This window comes from Coregonus lavaretus (assembly GCF_964263955.1).
Source record: "Coregonus lavaretus genome assembly, chromosome: 19".
NCBI classification, from domain to species: domain Eukaryota; kingdom Metazoa; phylum Chordata; class Actinopteri; order Salmoniformes; family Salmonidae; genus Coregonus; species Coregonus lavaretus.
This window is the reverse complement of record NC_140006.1, coordinates 27,860,623-27,883,581: the sequence shown is the minus strand read 5'-3', so window position 1 is coordinate 27,883,581 and position 22,959 is coordinate 27,860,623. Positions and strand designations below refer to the sequence as shown.

At 40.9% G+C, this 22,959-nt stretch overlaps 1 protein-coding gene across 1 annotated transcript in view; it reads left to right on the top strand.

Annotated features, from left to right (window-relative positions):
* The window catches only part of LOC311146621 (tenascin-R-like), a gene marked incomplete at both ends in the record, with an annotated part of 62,414 nt that overhangs the window by 37,101 nt on the left and 2,354 nt on the right, over window positions 1-22,959 (top strand). Inside the window, 6 exons of the mRNA XM_084183151.1 lie at window positions 8,113-8,232; window positions 8,917-9,060; window positions 12,739-12,869; window positions 15,343-15,475; window positions 15,768-15,919; window positions 16,088-16,184. Coding sequence (XP_084039277.1) covers window positions 8,113-8,232; window positions 8,917-9,060; window positions 12,739-12,869; window positions 15,343-15,475; window positions 15,768-15,919; window positions 16,088-16,184 — 777 coding nt within the window. The remainder of the gene's footprint in view (window positions 1-8,112; window positions 8,233-8,916; window positions 9,061-12,738; window positions 12,870-15,342; window positions 15,476-15,767; window positions 15,920-16,087; window positions 16,185-22,959) is intronic.

The following is a 22,959-nucleotide window of genomic DNA, read 5'->3' as shown; positions in this document are numbered from 1 at the left end:
CATTTCAGCGATTCCCTGAAACTTACTTCTCACCAATGCCCCCTGTGTTCTGATACCCAGCAGGTCTGCCAATGCAGCTTTTTTCCTCTTGAGGGCCTGAGTATGGCCTCGATATCCTGTGGTCTCAACCAACGTCAGGAGTTCCACTATTTCAGACTCAAGGGCTTTCATTGATCTGGTGATGTCTTTGGTGACATTCCTCGTGTATTAATTACAGAATTGTTGAATCTGGATATTCTATTTATCCCACCACTGTTGAAGGGATACAAAACTGGCCTTTTGAGACCTCCACCTCTCCCAGAAAAAACTAAAACATTTCCTGAAGTGAGCATCACTCAATAAAGTTATATTAAAATGCCAGTATGCGCTTTTGGGTTTTACAGCGTTAATGAAATCGCACTGGGGTTATCACACTTGATTTACACACCTGAGATTGATGCTCAAAACAATAAAACCTAACTAACCTGGCCATAGAGATGGTGTTGTCTCTCACATGGGCCCAGGTGTACTGTCTCGTGCCTCCATGTTGACTCCTCCAAATATCCCACAGTTCAGGTGTTACAATGAGGCGTTTTAAAAAAGTCCTTGAGGCTATATGAGGTTATTTGTGATTTCTACCTAAATCACTGACTGTGCAGTTAAAATCCCCAGCAATAAATAAATAATCTTCATTATTACATTTCTTATTGGTATTTGATAATGTCTCTAAAAAACATACCCTCTCAACTGCCACCACTGGGGCATATACATTTATCAGACACATAGTGATGTTTTCATACCTCGCTCTAACTTTTAATAACCTCCCCTCAACTACCTCTTCAACCTCATATGACAAAGGCAAAAACCCTTTTGAGAACAAGATGGCCACACCCCCACTTTTTGAGTTTTTATGACTACACACCACTGTCCCCCCCCCACTCCTGTTGCCACATAACTTAATTTTCCAAATTACTATGCCTTTCTTGTAGAAAACTTATGTCACTTCCCTTTCCCCTAAGTAACTCATACACTATGGCTCTTTTTTTAACGTCTCTTGCCCCATTTACATTTAAAGAAGAAATCTTAAAACTGAATGGATGAAAAAAAAATACAGAGGAAGACACAGAAACCACATCTCTTTACAGAGTTAAGGCTGTGAATGAACTATTTCATTTCCTTTAGAATGTACATCACTTATCACTCTGGTGACCACTTTCTTGAGTCTAGCAATTGCAGGGCTTGTCAAACCTCCCCCTGTTATTTTTGACATCGGAAACTTTGCTGATTCAATAAACAATTCACCTTCAGGAAAAAAATCTGTTACATTATAATCCTGCATATACAGTGAGGGAAAAAAGTATTTGATCCCCTGCTGATTTTGTACGTTTGCCCACTGACAAAGAAATGACCAGTCTATAATTTTAATGGTAGGTTTATTTGAACAGTGAGAGACAGAATAACAACAAAAAAATCCAGAAAAACGCATGTCAAAAATGTTATAAATTGATCTGCATTTTAATGAGGGAAATAAGTATTTGACCCCCTCTCAATCAGAAAGATTTCTGGCTCCCAGGTGTCTTTTATACAGGTAACGAGTTGAGATTAGGAGCACACTCTTAAAGGGAGTGCTCCTAATCTCAGCTTGTTACCTGTATAAAAGACACCTGTCCACAGAAGCAATCAATCAATCAGATTCCAAACTCTCCACCATGGCCAAGACCAAAGAGCTCTCCAAGGATGTCAGGGACAAGATTGTAGACCTTGGAATGGGCTACAAGAACATCGCCAAGCAGCTTGGTGAGAAGGTGGCAACAGTTGGTGCGATTATTCGCAAATGGAAGAAACACAAAATAACTGTAAATCTCCCTCGGCCTGGGGCTCCATGCAAGATCTCACCTCGTGGAGTTGCAATGATCATGAGAACGGTGAGGAATCAGCCCAGAACTACACAGGAGGATCTTGTCAATGATCTCAAGGCAGCTAGGACCATAGTCACCAAGAAAACAATTGGTAACACATTACGCCGTGAAAGACTGAAATCCTGCAGCGCCCGCAAGGTCCCCCTGCTCAAGAAAGCACATATACAGGCCCGTCTGAAGTTTGCCAATGAACATCTGAATGATTCAGAGGAGAACTGGGTGAAAGTGTTGTGGTCAGATGAGACCGAAATCGAGCTCTTTGGCATCAACTCAACTCACCGTGTTTGGAGGAGGAGGAATGCTGCCTATGACCCCAAGAACACCATCCCCACCGTCAAACATGGAGGTGGAAACATTATGCTTTGGGGGTGTTTTTCTGCTAAGGGGACAGGACAACTTCACCGCATCAAAGGGACGATGGACGGGGCCATGTACCGTCAAATCTTGGGTGAGAACCTCCTTCCCTCAGCCAGGGCATTGAAAATGGGTCGTGGATGGGTATTCCAGCATGACAATGACCCAAAACACACGGCCAAGGCAACAAAGGAGTAGCTCAAGAAGAAACACATTAAGGTCCTGGAGTGGCCTAGCCAGTCTCCAGACCTTAATCCCATAGAAAATCTGTGGAGGGAGCTGAAGGTTCGAGTTGCCAAATGTCAGCCTCAAAACCTTAATGACTTGGAGAAGATCTGCAAAGAGGAGTGGGACAAAATCCCTCCTGAGATGTGTGCAAACCTGGTGGCCAACTACAAGAAACGTCTGACCTCTGTGATTGCCAACAAGGGTTTTGCCTACCAAGTACAAAGTCATGTTTTGCAGAGGGGTCAAATACTTATTTCCCTCATTAAAATGCAAATCAATTTATAACATTTTTGACATGCGTTTTTCTGGATTTGGTTGTTGTTATTCTGTCTCTCACTGTTCAAATAAACCTACCATTAAAATTATAGACTGATCATGTCTTTGTCAGTGGGCAAACGTACCAAATCAGCAGGGGATCAAATACTTTTTTCCCTCACTGTATTTCTTCCCTTTTGTCAACTTCAGAAATTGTCATACCTTCTCAATCTCATACCTCCCTTCCACCCCATTTATCTTTCTATTTTGTTGTGACGTGTCAGATGACTCACTCTCGCTATCCTCCCCAGAAGAAAACTCCATCTCTACAACCTGTTTATCCTCAACTGATTTATCAATCTCTACCTTCCTCTTAGAATTAGACCCTTCACCACCCTTTCAATTCTTCCTCTTACTCCTCTGTACTTTGAAAACAGCTGTTTTTTTCCATTATTTAAATCTCCTCTTGACCTCCAATTTCATTTTCCAGTACCACCTCAGCGACCGCAGTCGCAATCTCACCGACTGTTTTCCCTCCCTCTTTGTTCTGATCTACCACAATTGCCTCCGTAGCCACACTGCTTTCCTTTCCTACTTTTCCAACCACATCTGCCCACCTTCTCCCTTCCCCTGCACCCTTAGAATGTTTATCCCTTCGCGGTGGTGCATAAGCTGCACCAGCATTAGATCTGCTACCGGGCTCTGCGCGCTCGTTCTCGGGACATTAACGAACCAAATGCCCCTCTCTTCCACAGCCAAAGCATTTCATTGATTCAGTAGAAGCGTAGAAGACATAATCAAATCCATCAATCTTAAAACTGAATGCTAAATTCAGCTTGTCAGTGTCCTTCTTTAAAATCATATGCACTTGTCTCCTATGAGACACGACATGTTTCAGCAAAGGAGATTTGCATCCAAAAAGAACCTTCTTTATTGTAGATACAAGTTGACCATGACGAGAAAACTCTCGCTCCAACACTTCATCTCAAACAAATGGTGGCACGTTAGAAAGTATAACTTTCTTCGCCGGATTCATAAGAGTATGAAGAGTATCTCGTCATGGTCAACTTGTATCTACAATAAAGAAGGTTCTTTTTGGATGCAAATCTCCTTTGCTGAAACATGTCGTGTCTCATAGGAGACAAGTGCATATGATTAACAGCACATTTGCTGTGCATATGAAATACCGATGTCTGTGTCTCCCGCAACACAACACCACTCTCAACTATCATATTCACCTTTTCAATGGAATCTAAGAATATCACTGCAGCGCTATTCATCCTTGAGGCTGATTTTATGCGATCATACCCAATGATAGCACCCACTGCTCCATTTTCACTCCAGTATCAGAGTGTAACTCAAAACTAGAAAAAAACACACCACTAACGTTCTGAAGTTACAGGGTTTAACTTATTTTCAGAGAAACAGATGAACACTAGCATTCTGCTAATGCTGCAGCTATGATGAATCTCAGGCAGTGTTTCACAAAACTATGTGAAGGAGCAGAAGAATATAATTCCATTGTGGTGTGGTTCAGCAAGAAAGAGATAAAACACGTTATGGAAAGAGGAGCTCGCTGTGCCTGAAAGTGTCTCGAAATCCAATGTGTCAGATGAGATGCTCTGCCATGAACGTAGCTGGGCTGGTGCTCCACTTACAGGCCAGAAACACAAACACAGACAGCTTATGAAGATCTTTAGCACTAAGGAAGAGTTTTTGTGCGGTCGCTGGAGAGTCCGGCCGGCCGAGTAGCTACTGTTGTCAGGCACTGAGGCGCTAGCTGCAATTCCAAAGGTAATGACTGTCCAGGATTCACTGGATCTGAGTCAACTGTCCAGCTAATGGCCGTGGCTGGGGCAGACAGGTACTGTGGTTCAGCAGATTCTGGTGTTTTTACTGCATTGCATTGATAATAGCTATTAAAATTATTGCTCCATGAAGTAATCCAACAAATCTTATCTCATTGATTGAGACAGGTGATTACATCATGTGAAAAGGTTATCCTCTACCTTTTCACTAGACCCAATTAGCCTGACAAATACCATGGATTCTAATTGTTCTTAACATTGCTACTAGCCCCCATTGAAAGTTGCATGTAGCCCATATCGAATTCATACTGATAAAAGATGACAGACAACATTTATCATAGGCAGGCCAAAACTCCATCCAACCAAAACAGGTGAAAATTTCAGGCGGTCTTTTCAAACAGCTCTTACACTGAAAGGGCATTATCATCACAATTTCACAGTATTATTCCAACCTCATAGTATGGAAATATATATAAAACACAGGAGAATCACGTTTTTGATTGCACTGGGCTTTTAAAAGCATTTACTCTATACTTCCGGTTGTGTAGCCTACCCTCTACTTACTGGCAGAAATGGTTCAGGCCAAGCAGGATACGGCTCTGTGAAAGTATACAGTCGTGGTCAAAAGTTTTGAGAATGACACAAATACTAATTTTCACAAAATCTGCTGCCTCAGTTTTGATGATGGCAATTTGCATATACTCCAGAATGTCATGAAGAGTGATCAGATGAATTGCAATTAATTGCAAAGTCCCTCTTTGCCATGAAAATGAACTTAATCCCCAAAAAAACATTTCCACTGCATTCCAGCCCTGCCAAAAAAGGACCAGCTGCCATCATGTCAGTGATTCTCTCGTTAACACAGGTGAGAGTGTTGACGAGGACAAGGCTGGAGATCACTCTGTCATGCTTATTGAGTTAGAATAACAGACTGGAAGCTTTAAAAGGAGGGTGGTGCTTGAAATCATTGTTCTTCCTCTGTTAACCATGGTTACCTGCAAGGAAACACGTGCCGTCATCATTGCTTGCACAAAAAGGGCTTCACAGGCAAGGATATTGCTGCTAGTAAGATTGCACCTAAATCAACCATTTATCGGATCATCAAGAACTTCAAGGAGAGAGGTTCAATTGTTGTGACGAAGGCATCAGGGCGCCCAAGAAAGTCCAGCAGGACCGTCTCCTAAAGTTGATTCAGCTGCGGGATCGGGGCACCACCAGTGCAGAGCTTGCTCAGGAATGGCAGCAGGCAGGTGTGAGTGCATCTGCACGCACAGTGAGGCGAATACCTTTGGAGGATGGCCTGGTATCAAGAAGGGCAGCAAAGAAGCCACTTCTCTCCAGGAAAAACATCAGGGACAGACTGATATTCTGCAAAAGGTACAGGGATTGGACTGCTGAGGACTGGGGTAAAGTCATTTTCTCTGATGAATCCCCTTTCCGATTGTTTGGGGCATCCGGAAAACACCTTGTCCAGAGAAGAAAAGGTGAGCGCTACCATCAGTCCTGTGTCATGCCAACAGTAAAGCATCCTGAGACCATTCATGTGTGGGGTTGCTTCTCAGCCAAGGGAGTGAGCTCACTCACAATTTTGCCTAAGAACACAGCCATGAATATAGAATGGTACCAACACATCCTCCGAGAGCAACTTCTCCCAACCATCCAAGAACAGTTTGGTGACGACCAATGCCTTTTCCAGCATGATGGAGCACCTTGCCATAAGGCAAAAGTGATAACTAAGTGGCTCGGGGAACAAAACATCGAAATTTGGCCAGGAAACTCCCAAGTCCTTAATCCCATTGAGAAATTGTGGTCAATCCTCAAGAGGCGGGTGGACAAACAAAAACCCACAAATTCTGTCAAACTCCAAGCATTGATTATGCAAGAATGGGCTGCCATCAGTCAGGATGTGGCCCAGAATTTAATTGACAGCATGCCAGGGAGGATTACAGAGGTCTTGAAAAAGAAGGGTCAACACTGCAAATATTGACTCTTTGCATAAACTGAATGTAATTGTCAATAAAAGCCTTTGACACTTATGGAATACTTGTAATTATACTTCAGTATACCATAGTAACATCTGACAAAAATATCTCAGAACACTGAAGCAGCGAACTTTGTGAAGACCAATACTTGTGTCATTCTCAAAACTTTTGACCACGACTGTATAGCTGGGCATTGAGCTCAGACTCTTGGTTGTTGAACAGCTTGTCCTGAGACTGTGGAAACTTTTGAATATGTTTATTCTTACTTTATTCTAATTAATTAAGCTTTCTTTTGTCATTTTCATTTTTCAGGGAATACATTTATTTATACATCTTATACATTAATTATTTATTATTTTTGTAACTATTTTTGTTAATAAATCTACCACCTCTTTTGCACCGGACCTCTGGCATTCCGCTTCCATCCTTTACCATGCACCATCATCTTTAAAGGTTAATCCAGTACCAACTAGCCACAAACACATCCCTACTCAATAGTGGTACTACTGGCATCCCCACACATCATTACACGCTTTGAGTGATGAAGTAGTTCTGGCTTATTCAATCTAATCTTTTATGATTATTAAATTTAAATTTTTTACATATATTCATTAGTTTCAAATAGGACAATCAACAGTTAGAGAAATACAATTCTTGTTTTTATTCAATCTAATCTAATTCAATTTTATTTCACTTCAAATTGGCAGCTTTCATTAGATTCATTTAAATATTTTTGTAATTATAGTAATAAGTGTAATCAAACACCTTTTATTCACAAGCAGTGTGATTATAATTCCTAGATATAATCTTAGCCATTTCCCAGCCATGTGGGTGTGGTGTATTAACGATTGATTCTGAGCCATTTCCCAGCCATGTGGGTATGGTGTATTAACGGTTTATTCTGAGCCATTTCCCAGCCATGTGGGTATGGTGTATTAACGGTTGATTCTGAGCCTTTTCCCAGCCATGTGGGTATGGTGTATTAACGGTTGATTCTGAGCCATTTCCCAGCCATGTGGGTATGGTGTATTAACGGTTGATTCTGAGCCATTTCCCAGCCATGTGGGTATGGTGTATTAACGGTTGATTCTGAGCCATTTCCCAGCCATGTGGGTATGGTGTATTAACGGTTGATTCTGAGCCATTTCCCAGCCATGTGGGTATGGTGTATTAACGCAAGCTGTTTACTTCTGTATTCTCAATACTTTTTCTGTAAAGCCAAAAATCCATTTGAAAACATGGAGGTTAAAACACTAAGTTAAACATGTAATTAAATTCCTACTCTCTCTTGGTTCTTGCGGTAGGTAGGGAGTCTTAAATAAAAGCTTCTTCTGTGTACTGTACAGAATATTTGACTGTATAATTTGCCTTTGATGTCAGTTATACTAGCAAGAATTGTGATCTCACTGGAGAAGAGAGTCATTACAAATTAGCCTCAATCTGCAGAGTATATAGTCCACATGGTGGTCTGTAAATTGGAACATACAGTAGATGACATTTTGTAAAGTGAATGGGCCATCTTGGGTTAGTGTTGATATGGTATCCTCTCTGACCCATGCATTGCTTTCATCTCTCTCTTTGATACAGCGATGGACATGCCAATGGAACTGACAGCCCTCAACATTACCTCACAAGGAGCTTTACTCCGGTGGAACCCTCCTCTGTCCAGCGTTGACAACTACGTGTTCACCCTCACCTGCAACCAGGGTAGGTGGATTTATTGTCTTTTCACAGCCACTGTTTCTCTGCTATGGGGATGGAGCATGTGGAGCGCCCTGAGTCTGTAGAGTAAGACTAGGTGGACTGGACTCCTGCCAACTCGGCTCTCAGAGGAAAGTGTCTCACAGCTACTTGGAAATCAGCTCAGACTTCCGCTTGCTAGTCGATGCAGCTTTCATCAATATGGCCACCAATTATGGTTCTTCAGCAACCTCTTGCTAATGTGCTCTATTGACTCTTTGGTGCGTTCGTTAGGTGTCCTCTCTAATATACTCATCCAGGCAATGAAATCATGGCTGAACATTTTTGTTAGCCTATTATTTTTCACCACCATCATGGATCCTGGTATTTCTGAGGTTATAGTAAGCCATTTATTAAACAGCCAATTTATTTAGATTGATTATACAAAGTTTAGTCATGCAAACAAATAAGGAATCATGAATTTGAGCTAAATGTATTTATGCAACATGCAATTAAACCTGACCCATGTAATACCCATAGGAACCCCAGTCTACCAACTCTGACTGTGAACATGCATATCCTAGGCAACCGCTATACATTAATAATTAAGGCTCCAAATAGTTTCATGTAATCATAAAAGTCAGGTTTGTTTACAATCTCATGTATTCTCCTATTCTAATATATATATTTGTGTTCCTTCTACTCTTGTAGTGACAGCTAATACCTTCCTGGTGGAAGGTGTGAAACAGGAGCACCAGCTCACTAAGCTCATGCCCAGCACCACCTACTCTGTAGCCCTCTACGCCACCAAGGGACCCCTGACCAGCGGAACCGTCATCGCCAACTTTGCAACACGTATGTTAGTTACTTTACTTGCTTAGTTACTTACCACCCACCTGTTCAGAAGCAACCTACACAGACTAAGAGCAGCTACAGTACATATGCAGTGCCTTCAGAAAGTATTTATACCCCTTGACTTATTCCACATTTTGTTGTGTTATAGCCTGAATTCAAAATGTAAAAAAAATCTCACCCATCTACACATAATACCCCATCATGTCAAAGTGAAACATGTTTTTATAAATTTTTGCAAATGTATTTACCATTAAATATTATTTACATTTACATAAGTATTCACACACCTAAGACAATAAAATACAAGTCTCTAAGAGCTTTGCACACCTCGATTGTACAATATTTGCATATTATTATTTTTAATGTTCTTCAAGCTCTGTCAAGTTAGATGTTGATCGTTGCAAGACAGCCATTTTCAAGTCTTAGTATAGCTTTTCAAGCTGATTTAAGTCAAAACTGTAACTAGGCTACTCAGGAACATTCAATGTCATCTTGGTAAGCAACTCCAGTGTATATTTGGCCTTCTGTTTTAGGCTATTGTCCTGCTGAAACGTGAATTTGTCTCCCAGTGTCTGTTGGAAAGCAGACTGAACCAGGTTTTCCTCTAGAATTTTGCCTTTGCTTAGCTCCGTTTATTATTTTTTTGAAAAACAAATCCCTAGTCCTTGCCAATGACAGACATACCCATAACATGATGCAGCCAACCCCATGCTTGAAAATATGAAGAGTGGTACTCTTTGGGGCAAATCCAACACAACACAGTGATGTGTTGTGTTGGATTTGCCCCAAACATAACGCTTTGCCTTCAGGACATGAAGTTAATTTCTTTGACACATTTTTTGCAGTTTTACTTTAGTGCCTTATTGTAAACAGGATGCATGTTTTGGAATAATATTATTATTATGTACAGGCTTCCTTCTTTTCACTCTGTCATTTAGGTTAGTTTTGTGGAGTAACTAGAATGTTGTTGATCCATCCTCAGCTTTCTTTTATCAAAGCCATTAAACTCTGTAACTGTTTTAAAATAACCATTGGACTCATGATGAAATCAATGAGTGGTTTCCTTCCTCTCCGGAAACTGAGTTAGCAAGGACGCCTGCATCTTTGTTAAGACTGGGTGTATTGATACACCATGCAAAATATAATTAATTACTTCACCATGCTCAAAGGGATATTCATTGTCTGCTTTTTTTTATACCAATCTACCAATAGATGTCCTTCTTTGCGAGGCATTGGAAAACCTCCCTGGTCTTTGTGGTTGAATCTGTGTTTGAAATTCACTGCTCGACTGAGGGATCTTACAGATAATTGTATGTGTGGGGTGCAGAGATAAGGTAGTCATTCAAAAATCATGTTAAAGACTATTATCCATGCAACTTATTATGTGACTTGTTAAGCACATTTTTACTCCTAAACTTGTTTAGGCTTGCCATAACATAGGTGTTGAATACTTATTGACTCAAGACATTTCAGCTTTTCATTTTTTATTAATTTGTAAAAATGTCTAAAAACATAATTCCACTTTAACATTATGGGGTATTGTGTGTAGGCCAGAGACACAAAATCTAAATTTAATCTATTTTAAATTCAGGCTGTAACACATTAAAATGTGGGAAAAATCAAGGGGTGTGAATACTTTTTGAAGGCACATGTTCAAGAAGCAGCACAGAGCAAGGCAAGCTACTTGAAACTACTTGAAACTTGCTCCTATTCAATTAACGGGTGCCCTTTCACACCTCCCAGTTAAAGTGTGTCTAATTAGCAACAGGAATCATTGCCCCTCTGATTGAGGCCCTTGCAGTGTGATCACTTACTGACCATGTTTCTACTGCTATAAGGTGTCCATGTTAGGACAGCCTCAGTCTCAGCAAGATTCGCACAATTTTTTTCAATCTCCACAAGAGTTGCCGAGACTGAGGCTGTCGTAATATGGACACCGTACTCCTAGCTAACGACCTCCACAAGCCAATGAGATCATACCTACTCTACGGCAGGGGAGGGAGATGAGGAAAATGGTCTAGTTTAGTTTAGTTGGGGCTCTAAACTTTATTTTCGAGACAAAAAGTCTCTGTCAGCAGCAGGCCATTAATATCCCCAAGGGAGCAGAACGGCAGAGTTTTACCTAGGCTGCACTCTGCTGGAGCTGCATTAACATTTTCAGAACAAGTGGGCTGCTGCTCTGCCTCTGTAGAGTACACAAACTTATGTCCAGAAAAAAGAACAACCAGTACTTTTCTATGGCTTTATTTTGTCTTGTGTCTTGCAGTAAAAGTCTCCCTAGAGGGAGGGGCAATTCCCCTATGTTTAATCAACCAGTGCCCTTTGCAAAACTTAATTTATAGACACTGTTTTTGGCTAAATTAATTTGTGTAAAGTGTCACAGGCCATTGGCTTTGCTATTCCAGTGCCAGCCTTGTTGTCTCATAATCACTGGATGGGATGGCCAAGTTCACCAGACTTTATAGGGCTTTTCTGTTCTTCATTTGCGTCTCATTAAATGTTTTTCATGTGGTTATGCATTGCTTACGCTTTGTTTTCGCTAGCTGTTATGCTCTGATAAAATAGTTCCAGTGGTGATGGCCTCTTATGAGCATTAAGTTATTGGGTGACTCACTTTCTAAAAGACTTGACCAGTGAGAGAAATGTTATTTACTGATCTTCTTATCATAATAATAATAATAATTAATTACTGCCCTTGCCATCTGTATTGAGACACCTCTACATTAGCATGTGGCAAAACTATAGAACATTAGAATGTTACAGAATGTCCTTTAACTCTCAGAATAGAACTTTAGAACTGCTGCTAATGTAAAGAGTGTTAACGCGCCTCCGAGTGCAGGTATACTATAATTAAAGAGAGGGAATGAGAGAGAGAGAATCGAGAGAAAGAATTGAGAGAGATCAGAGAGTGTGAGAGAAAATAAACAAGAGAGAAGTGTAGGCATTGTGATGGCTGAAAATGCTTCTGAGATGTGCCCTCTGACTATATGAAAATGTTGAATCATTGTCCATCACAATGAAATGGGGACGGAAGGAAAAGGAAATACAAACACCCTCTCAGGCATTGCAGTCATGTTGAGGAGACAGGAGGAGAATGGCAATCTGTCAGATAAGACCTGGAAGAGGCAGTCAAGTCAGTGAGGACATCCACATTGTAATTTTGTCTAGTCGGCACTACTGCAGTGTTGAGATGTCATTGCATCTCATGTAGAAAATCCTTCAGTCGTGAGGCTATCAGTGGTAGAATACGCTGTTAATTACTGAGCTGTCATAGATCTCCCCTGAAAACACCTGAGGACAACAGGGAAAAATTAAAATGAGAGAGATAGGAAAAGGAGTGCATGTATCAGCTTTCTAGATGTGAGAGGAGGATAGGGTCTTGGGCAAAAACCTTCTGTTTGGAATGTCTAATTCTTTTTTTAGCGTGAATCTTTGGCAGATAAAACATATTGCAGTTATAGATGCTGGGTAAAGGACATGAGAATGCATGTGCAGAAGGGTGTCTTCAACTAAGGTCCGCTAGAGGGGGGTCATCAAATTAGGAGACAGACCATAATTGGGCAATATTCCCAATTTACGTACAGTATTTGGATACAAAATATTGACCACCAAACATAGAATGATTTGACTCAATGGAACTGTGATGTAGTAATCTGCTATTTGATTGGTCCCCTGTAGCCATGGACGCTCCTCTGAACCTGACGGCTAGCGAGGTGAACCACCGCAGTGCCCTCATCTCCTGGCAACCGCCGATCGCAGACATCGACAACTACATGCTCACATACAAATCAGCGGATGGCAACAGAAAGGTAAGTAGAATACGGTAGGGCTTATCTAACTTTTTCAACAAGAGTTTCTATCACTCTCACACAGACACACACTGAACTGTTACTGTATAATCAAGCCAAAGAGGCTCACATGAGGAATTGAGATGTAGGGCTGTGACAGTCATGGAATTTTGATGACGGTAATTGACCAGCCAAATGACCATGGTCACCGTAATATATATATATATATATATATATATATATATATATATATTTTTTTTTTAAACAGTTGAACATTTTACATTTCAGCTAGGAGCAATAACTGCACAAATTCCCGGCTGTCCCTGTTTGTTCCACCCAAAACATTTTTGACTATTATTTTATTTTCATGAGGGTTTTCATCCATAACTGTCAACGGTTATACTGTAATTGTACCAGCCCTATTGATATGAGCCATAAGTGTTATGTGTAGTGTTTTCAAGCTGCCAAAATACTTGCCTGGTCCCGGATCTGTCTGTGCTCTTGTCTTCTCCATTGCTGTCATTGTCAAGCCAAACATTGGAATGAATGAGTGACAAGGAGTTGGCATCATAGCACAAACAGCCAAGCTGCCAAAACACTGCCTTATCTTTGTCTATGAATTTCCAATCAAAATCACACACTGTAGGCCTCCATAGTGTATCATCAAGCCAAACGTGCTCACAGGAGATATGATTGATAATATATGAGCCGTAATGTGAGTGTTACCGGTAGCGTACATCCTGTATCGCCCAGACAAATTGCCTCAAAGACCCATTCAGCTCTACTCCACTGTGGATGCCCAGGCAATAGAGCTGTTTAGATCTTTTAATTTGCCTCCTGGAACATTTTTCATTTTAATAAAATTATTTTATGGAGCTGGGTAATAATAATAAAGTAGATTAACCGGACTATCCTGATGCAATACCTCTATTAATAATGACTCACCAGGAACAATTCCCCTGATATTCTACAGCAGATATCTCTCTCAACTAATTACATCATACAGACAGAGCCCAAGTATGCGTCCCAAAAAGCACCCTATTCCCCCTATAGCTCTGGTCAAATGTAGTGCACTATAAAGGGAATAGGGTGCCATTTGGGACAAAGTCACAAAAAGAGCTCAAGACTGTACTGTCCTCACTGTCTTCGTCTTTTCTATATATATCAACACGCATGCATGCACACACACACACACTCTCACATACACACACACACACACACACACACACACATTCACACACACTCACACACACACACACGTCTGTTAAGATGCATGCCTTTAACTATATTGACCTTGTGTGTTTTTGGTGATTGTGTTTGGCCAGTGGGTGTCAGTCATGCACAGAGGATTTGGTTTTAGTCACAGACTGTGTTGTTTTACTCTGTTTGAGCTCATTTCAGTCTCCATGAATTATTCCCAACCTTTTTTCTCTGTTAATATAATGTTCATATTCACCACAGTAATCTGTTTTAGTTTGATTATAAATCATATGTTGACCTTCCAGATTAGAGCAATACTAGATTATATACAGTAATTAGGCAACATGCAATCTATTGTAAATTATTCCTTGTACATGATCAACAATTCCATACATGGAAATATTTTATCCTAATAGTAAAATAATAATCTTTTTTTTTAAACGACAGTGAATCAGTGTAAGGTCCATTGTGAGAGAAACATCAATTAAAGAGTGGCTTTAACTGCATAATTCATCCAACATATTGCCTTAAAATGTGTGACTTTTTTCAAAATGGCTGAATATTTCATCCAGTTCTTCATAGATATTTCATGTGGCTCAAAGCCCCATTAAATTCACAGTTCACTCTGCTGTCACGGCCAGCTCCTAGAGAGCTCATCACAGAGATCTCTTTTTCAGATCTCTGAGAGAAACACGATGCCATCAGAAGATCCGCTTGATAAAAGTTGGTTTGTCAAAAGCAACGAAAGGGAATTGAACCATCTTGAGTTTTAGACAGAAATTAAAAAAAATCTTCTTCCTGGCAGCTCCTTATAGCACCAGTGTCTGATAAGATCCTTTCCTCTCCTCTATCTGTGGTTTAAGTTCTCCTTCTTATCACTAACAAAAACACAGGACAGAGTTGTACAAGGGCCAACAACACAGAATAATGAATTCAACATTTAAATGGGCCTGACATACATTTTTCATTTCTGTAGATGTGCCTGGGTGCTTTTGTTGTTTGTTGGTAGGAGTTAGATAGTATCCCCGCTTTGGGCTACTGTCTGCTGTACAATTGTTAGGATTGGATCTAGCTAAAACGGTTTACTGTACCGTATCCACTCATAGTTACGGTTCCCTGATCTGTGTGTTCTCCCCTCTGTGGTGTGTGTGTGTGTGTGTGTGTGTGTGTGTGTGTGTGTGTGTGTGTGTGTGTGTGTGTGTGTGTGTGTGTGTGTGTGTGTGTGTGTGTGTGTGTGTGTGTGTGTGTGTGTGTGTGTGTGTGTGTGTGTGTGTGTGTGGTGCTGCTACTACAGGAGCTGATCCTGGATGCCGAGGACACATGGATCCGTCTGGAGGGCCTGGCAGAGACCACAGAATACACTGTGAGGTTGCAGGCTGCCAGGGGATTAGAGACTAGTGGTATCATCTCTATGGCCTTCACAACAGGTAAACACACGCACGCACATAAGCAAGCATACAGATACACACATACACACACACATTTACCATTTATGCCAATGTCCACTCCAATCTCTATCCAATGTCCAGGCCCATATTCAATAAGCATCTCAGAGTAAGATAGCTGATCTAGGATCAGATCCACCGTCTATTTAATCTTATTCATTATGATCCTATATCAGCAGGTCTACTATGACACGCTTTATGAATACGGACCCAGTCCTGGTCATTCTCCATTGTGTTGAGCTGATCTCATGTGCTCTGTTCTCCTCCTCTCCAGGAAACCGTCTGTTTGCCACCCCCCAGAACTGTGCCCAGCATCTGCTAAACGGCGAGTCCCTCAATGGCGTCTACACCATCTACATCAACAGAGACGCCAATCAGGGAGTGCAGGTCTACTGTGATATGACCACAGACGAAGGAGGCTGGATTGTAAGTGTCTCATAGCAGGAGATATACCTTGTAGACAAACACCCAACAACACCCAACATTTCAGTGCAAAGGGTGCCATTTGGGACGTGTACTTTATCAAAATGTAGGTAGAATAAAGTGTTGTCACCTGGTCTTCACTCTGTATCTTTATCTGTATCTGTGTTTCAGGTGTTCCAACGTCGTCAGAATGGCCTGACAGACTTCTCCAGGAAGTGGAATGACTACAGGGTCGGCTTTGGAAACCTAGAGGATGAATTCTGGCTCGGTAAGACTGTTTTCTAGATGGCTCATTTCAACCCCATAACACTTTTTCGGAGGTACTTTATCTCTCGGGGCTACTTAGCTCTCTAGAGAGGTACCCACACTCCTGGGGTAGAGAATGTAGTTTGAATTGCACACTACCTAAAGACATGCTCCAGTACTTGGCGACCAAGAAAGTATTTATTTAATACTTTGGACTGGATCTGTCAATGTGTAGTTCATACATGCATAAGCTATGAGAAGAATTACTGTCTCACCACAATTTGCCACAAAATCCATAGTTTGAAAGTGACTTATCTTGAAGCTGTGCCGCACCATTTTCCCTGCATCTTCCCCCAAGTGGGCCAGCCACCTAGCAATTTGAGTTCTAGCCAATGAGCTTCAGCCCTTCGCATTTGAGTGACAGCTAGCAAGAGGCCTGCCAAGCGTTATCCAATAAGGAGCCCAATGGCTCAGTGGACACAGCAGAGAGAGAGAGAGAGAGAGAGAGAGAGAGAGAGAGAGAGAGCAATGACGTGGTGCACGTAGTACACACTTTTCGGGGACCACTTTTGGCTCGTGAGTACTACTTTCAGAACTACAGGCTGAAAAGTGCAAAAAGTACAGAATAATCTCTTTAAAATAGGAATAGGAGGCCCTTGTGTTTGTCTTGCAGTCTCTGCTTCTGCTTATCTCTCCCATGGCAGGGTTAACAGTTTACTTAATTTACACATTACTTTCTAGTATGTTGTTTCTAGTCTCTCTCGCTCTTTTCTTTATTTTATTACTTCACTTCACAAACACTAGTTCTGTGATTTATTAATGGATGTATTCAGCTCTCATTTCTCACTGTATGGTGATTGTTTTTCATAAATCCTCTGATTCTGATACAAAACAAAAGGCTCTCTCCTTTGATGCACTGTGGAGGATTTCTGCTAATCTCATCATAAAAGCCATAGTTATATTCATTAGAAAAGCTGCCAATGAACAATGTTTCTTCATGGGCCAGTTTTCATGTTATTGTTTTGGAAATAGATAAAAGATTGTCTCCATGAATACTTCATAGCAGAGATCCCAACCTTGAGAAATACTTTTGGTACTTTTAATTAGAAAAATACAATACAGTACACTTTCAGAACCAAAATCTGTCTGTTTGATAAAAGGATCGTTAATGAATTTAACCTCTAGAACATTACAGAATCTTGATGACCCTGCATTTACGTCAGAGCATTCATCCATGCCTCTTTATATATCAGCAAATGCCACTAAGCTCCTACCCAGGCTGTACCACATGTACTAGTGACACACAGATCCTGGTAAACAACTATGACTCATGACTCATTCCTGATTGGTAAAAGCTTACAGCACTTCTCATCCAGTAGATCAGGGTTCCCCAACTGGCGGCCCGCTGGCCAAATTTGGCCCGCAGGTGGTTTTATTTACCCCCCCCATGTTTTTTTAGCAAATATTATTTTTTTATTTTTTCGTTGTTGGACATAAAAATAAAAATAAAAACCAGTAAATCAGCTCGAAGTGATTTTTATTTGGGAAATCTGTTCCCAAGTATTTCCACACATAGTAAAGAGACACGTGATCATATTAAAATGTAAGCAACGTTTGAAATTATTATGTTTTACTCTAATCTGTCTGGGCTTCTTGTGGACAATTTGCAGTCTACAAATTATTTGTAATTATGTTCCGGCCCCCCGACCATCCACAAAATAAAAAAATCGGCCCGTGCCTGAATCTAGTTGATATTTCTTCTGACTTTTTTGCCAGGTCCATCCCATATCCCCTGTCTGTCCTTAACAACGCAGTAGGATGTCACCTCTGGCTCAGGCAAGCACACCCAGTGCTCCTCCTTGTCCAGTCTTATTCGTAGTCAACAAAGACACCTCCTGCCATGACAGGGAGCATTGTAGCCAGCATCCTGTATATTACAATGTGCTGTGCTGATCATGTACCGTTGACACTAACATGGTATAGATCAGTGGAGGCTCCTCAGAGGAGGAAGGGGAGGACCATCCTCCTCAGTGAATTTCATAAAAATTTAAATGGTCAAACATTTAAAACGTTATCCTTTTTAGATAAAACTATACTGAATATAATCACGTCACCAAACAATTGATTAAAACACACTATTTTGCAAAGAAGGTCTACAGTAGCCTCAACAGCACTCTGTAGGGTAGCACCATGGTGTAGCCAGTGGACAGCTAGCTTCCGTACTCCTCTGGGTACATTGACTTCAATACAAAACCTAGGACCTCGTGGTTCTCACCCCCTTCCATAGACTTATACAGTAATTATGACAACTTCCGGAGGACGTCCTCTAGCCTATCAGAGCTCTTGAAGCATGAACTGACATGTTGTCCACCCAATCAAATGATCAGAGAATTAATCTAGTACTGAAAGCGTAGGCTACAGCTAGCTAGCACTGCAGTGTATAAAATGTGGTGAGTAGTTGACTCAAAGAGAGAGAAAGACAATAGTCGAACAGTTTTGACCAAATTAATTTCTTCCAAAATGAAGGAGAAGCAAGAGAGAAATAGAGAGAGAGAGAGAGATTTTGTCTATTTTTTTCACTTTCAGTTTCACTTACTTAACTATCAAATGCTGCTAGCTAGTTTAGCCTACTGAAACACCCTGCAGAGGGATGATATGTTAGCTAGCTGGCTATGACTATCCAACACAACACTGGAACTCTTCCAAGTCAAGGTAAGCTTTTGGTATTACTAATTTATTGCCACCGGGACCCACCGGTGTAACTGCTTACTGACTGTACACTAACGTTACTGCATGATTGTAGCTGGTTTACTAACGTATTAGTTCTATTAGCTATGCTGACTATGATGTTACTTTAGCTAATATGGTGACAACAATATAGGCTGTGTGTAGCGGTTTGGCTTGGAAAGGTTTTTCGCCTGGTCACATACAGCTGATGTGTTGTGCATTGAAGTCCACAAGCGAAGGGACAAGGTGAGAGGACGAGAGTGCATAGAAGGAATACAACATGGCTGCTATGAAAGTGAACTGTGTTTATGCGTGATCAGGGGTGTATTCATTCCGCCGATTTCTTAAACGGAAGCAAACGGAACAAAACGGGAATAAACATACCTGAATTTGACCAATATAAACTCTAGTTTGCTACTGTTGGACTAATGATTACACCCTATATCATCTAGATGCAGGCAAGAGTGTGCAAGGCGGTATTGAATGTCACTGTCTGTCCATGTGTCACTGTCTGTCACCTCAAATTTGTCTCTCGACCTGTGTGCACCTGCGTTGTAAACTTTCATTCATAGGCTAGGTTGTAGCAACCTCACGATGGGTATAGGGAAAATTCAAGTATCATGTAGGAGCCTAAACCTATCGCTGTTACAATGAACTGGGTGAATGGAATACGAATGAGAGTCATCCAATAGCTGTAATAGAAATAAGGCTATGCTCATGAAAAAAAATTGTCCTCCCTCATCTTAAACGGCACTGACCGCCACTGGTATAGATATGACCACGAGAGGAGAATAGTGGTGCTCTCAGAGGACAGAATAGTGTAGCTTCAGATGATGTAAGCACACAGCACCTGACCTTATCTACAACATCCTGCAGTACATACTGCTGTTGTGAGACACAATAACATTTGGTTTAACTACCATGATATGGAAGCACTCTTTCTACTGGGTTTCTTAAGATTAAGATTGTGTCACACTGAAGAAACGGGAATTAGCGGATGCTATTATCAGTAGCCGTTTAAAAAGGCCCATTTTTATTACAGCTGCGGCGCTATCCATTAATCTGACTCATTGACCTGACCCTGGCCAAATATATTGTCCATTTGAGGTCGTAATATAAAGAAATTGATGCAGTTGTGCAATATGCAATTATTATCGCTCTTTTTAATTTGCCCCCTCATTGCTGTGGAAGTGTAGGAGTAAGATGGGTAATAAAATGATAAGAGATGTTAATTTATGAGATATAATGAGAACAGAATTCAGCCTCTGAATGCATTTTTTATCCTGCTGGCAATTTCTAATGAAAAACTAAGCTATCCAAGCGATTAGTAGCGGATGATCCTGCATTCTGCAATGGCAAATCTGAGTTCACTCAATGTTCAACTAATCTTATTACAGCAGTTGCTTTTCCCCTGTCACCACGAAGGGCCTTCTTTGTTTTCTAATGCAGATTGTATCTTTTGCTGACATATCGAAGCCCAAGCCCAGTTTTTCCCTGGTTCAGCCCAATGCTTATCATCGGAAGCTTGACGTTTTTTCGTATGGTTTAAAAAACTGCCATCTGCTATCATGTGGCATCTACAACATCATATGATTTTCAGCTTGAGGTTAAACAGGAAACATCCCTGCCAAGTGGGAAGGTTTGTTATCTTGGGAAAGATAGGTCTAATCTCCCTGGTCCTTATCATCACAGCCTGGCTAGGCTCTGGGCTGGCCTCAGCAGCAAGGCCAAATCGGACACAGACTGTTGACAGGAAGATATGGACACTTTTCACCATCTGACCGCTTCCTGTTATCTCTACATGTCATTTCCTGTGTGCATCAGTTTTTACCATGTCAAGGTGCAGGTAGAAGTTAATTTTAGACTTGCGTAAGTGACAGTTATCATTTGAAATGAGCAATGATTTTATATACAGTCTATATATATATATATATACAGTGGGGGAAAAAAGTATTTAGTCAGCCACCAATTGTGCAAGTTCTCCCACTTAAAAAGATGAGAGAGGCCTGTAATTTTCATCATAGGTACACGTCAACTATGACAGACAAAATGAGGATTTTTTTTTCCAGAAAATCACATTGTAGGATTTTTAATGAATTTATTTGCAAATTATGGTGGAAAATAAGTATTTGGTGAATAACAAAAGTTTCTCAATACTTTGTTGTATACCCTTTGTTGGCAATGACACAGGTCAAACGTTTTCTGTAAGTCTTCACAAGGTTTTCACACACTGTTGCTGGTATTTTGGCCCATTCCTCCATGCAGATCTCCTCTAGAGCAGTGATGTTTTGGGGCTGTCGCTGGGCAACACAGACTTTCAACTCCCTCCAAAGATTTTCTATGGGGTTGAGATCTGGAGACTGGCAAGGCCACTCCAGGACCTTGAAATGCTTCTTACGAAGCCACTCCTTCGTTGCCCGGGCAGTGTGTTTGGGATCATTGTCATGCTGAAAGACCCAGCCACGTTTCATCTTCAATGCCCTTGCTGATGGAAGGAGGTTTCCACTCAAAATCTCACGATACATGGCCCCATTCATTCTTTCCTTTACACGGATCAGTCGTCCTGGTCCCTTTGCAGAAAAACAGCCCCAAAGCATGATGTTTCCACCCCCATGCTTCACAGTAGGTATGGTGCTCTTTGGATGCAACTCAGCATTCTTTGTCCTCCAAACACGACGAGTTGAGTTTTTACCAAAAAGTTCTATTTTGGTTTCATCTGACCATATGACATTCTCCCAATCCTTTTCTGAATCATCCAAATGCACACTAGCAAACTTCAGACGGGCCTGGACATGTACTGGCTTAAGCTGGGGGACACGTCTAACACTGCAGGATTTGAGACCCTGGCGGCGTAGTGTGTTACTGATGGTAGGCTTTGCTACTTTGGTCCCAGCTCTCTGCAGGTCATTCACTAGGTCCCCCCGTGTGGTTCTGGGATTTTTGCTCACCGTTCTTGTGATCATTTTGACCCCACGGGGTGAGATCTTGCGTGGAGCCCCAGATCGAGGGAGATTATCAGTGGTCTTGTATGTCTTCCATTTCCTAATAATTGCTCCCACAGTTGATTTCTTCAAACCAAGCTGCTTACCTATTGCAGATTCAGTCTTCCCAGCCTGGTGCAGGTCTACAATTCTGTTTCTGGTGTCCTTTGACAGCTCTTTGGTCTTGGCCATAGTGGAGTTTGGAGTGTGACTGTTTGAGGTTGTGGACAGGTGTCTTTTATACTGATAACAAGTTCAAACCGGTGCCATTAATACAGGTAACGAGTGGAGGACAGAGGAGCCTCTTAAAGAAGAAGTTACAGGTCTGTGAGAGCCAGAAATCTTGCTTGTTTGTAGGTGACCAAATACTTATTTTCCACCATAATTTGCAAATAAATTCATTAAAAATCCTACAATGTGATTTTCTGGAATTTTTTTTCTCAATTTGTCTGTCATAGTTGACGTGTACCTATGATGAAAATTACAGGCCTCTCTCATCTTTTTAAGTGGGAGAACTTGCACAATTGGTGGCTGACTAAATACTTTTTTCCCCCACTGTATATATATATATATATATATATATATATATATATATATATATATATATATTACCAGTCAAACGTTTGGACACACCTACTCATTCAAGGGTTTTTCTTTACTTTTACTATTTTTTACATTGTAGAATAATTGTGAAGACATCAAAACTATGAAATAACATATATGGAATCATGTAGAAAAAAAATCATGTACCCAAAAAAGTGTTAAACAAATCAAAATATATTTTATATTTGAGATTCTTCAAATAGCCACCCTTTGCCTTGATGACAGCTTTGCACACTCTTGGCATTCTCTCAACAAGGTTCATGAGGTAGTCACCTAGAATGCATTTCAATTAACAGGTGCGCATCTTGAAAGTTAATTTGTGGAATTTCTTTCCTTCTTAATGCGTTTGAGCCAATCAGTTGTGTTGTGACAAGGCATTAAATTATGGCAAGAACAGCTCAAATAAGCAGAGAAACGACAGACCATCATTACTTTAAGACATGAAGGTCAGTCAATCCGGAAAATGTCAAGAACTTTGAAAGTTTC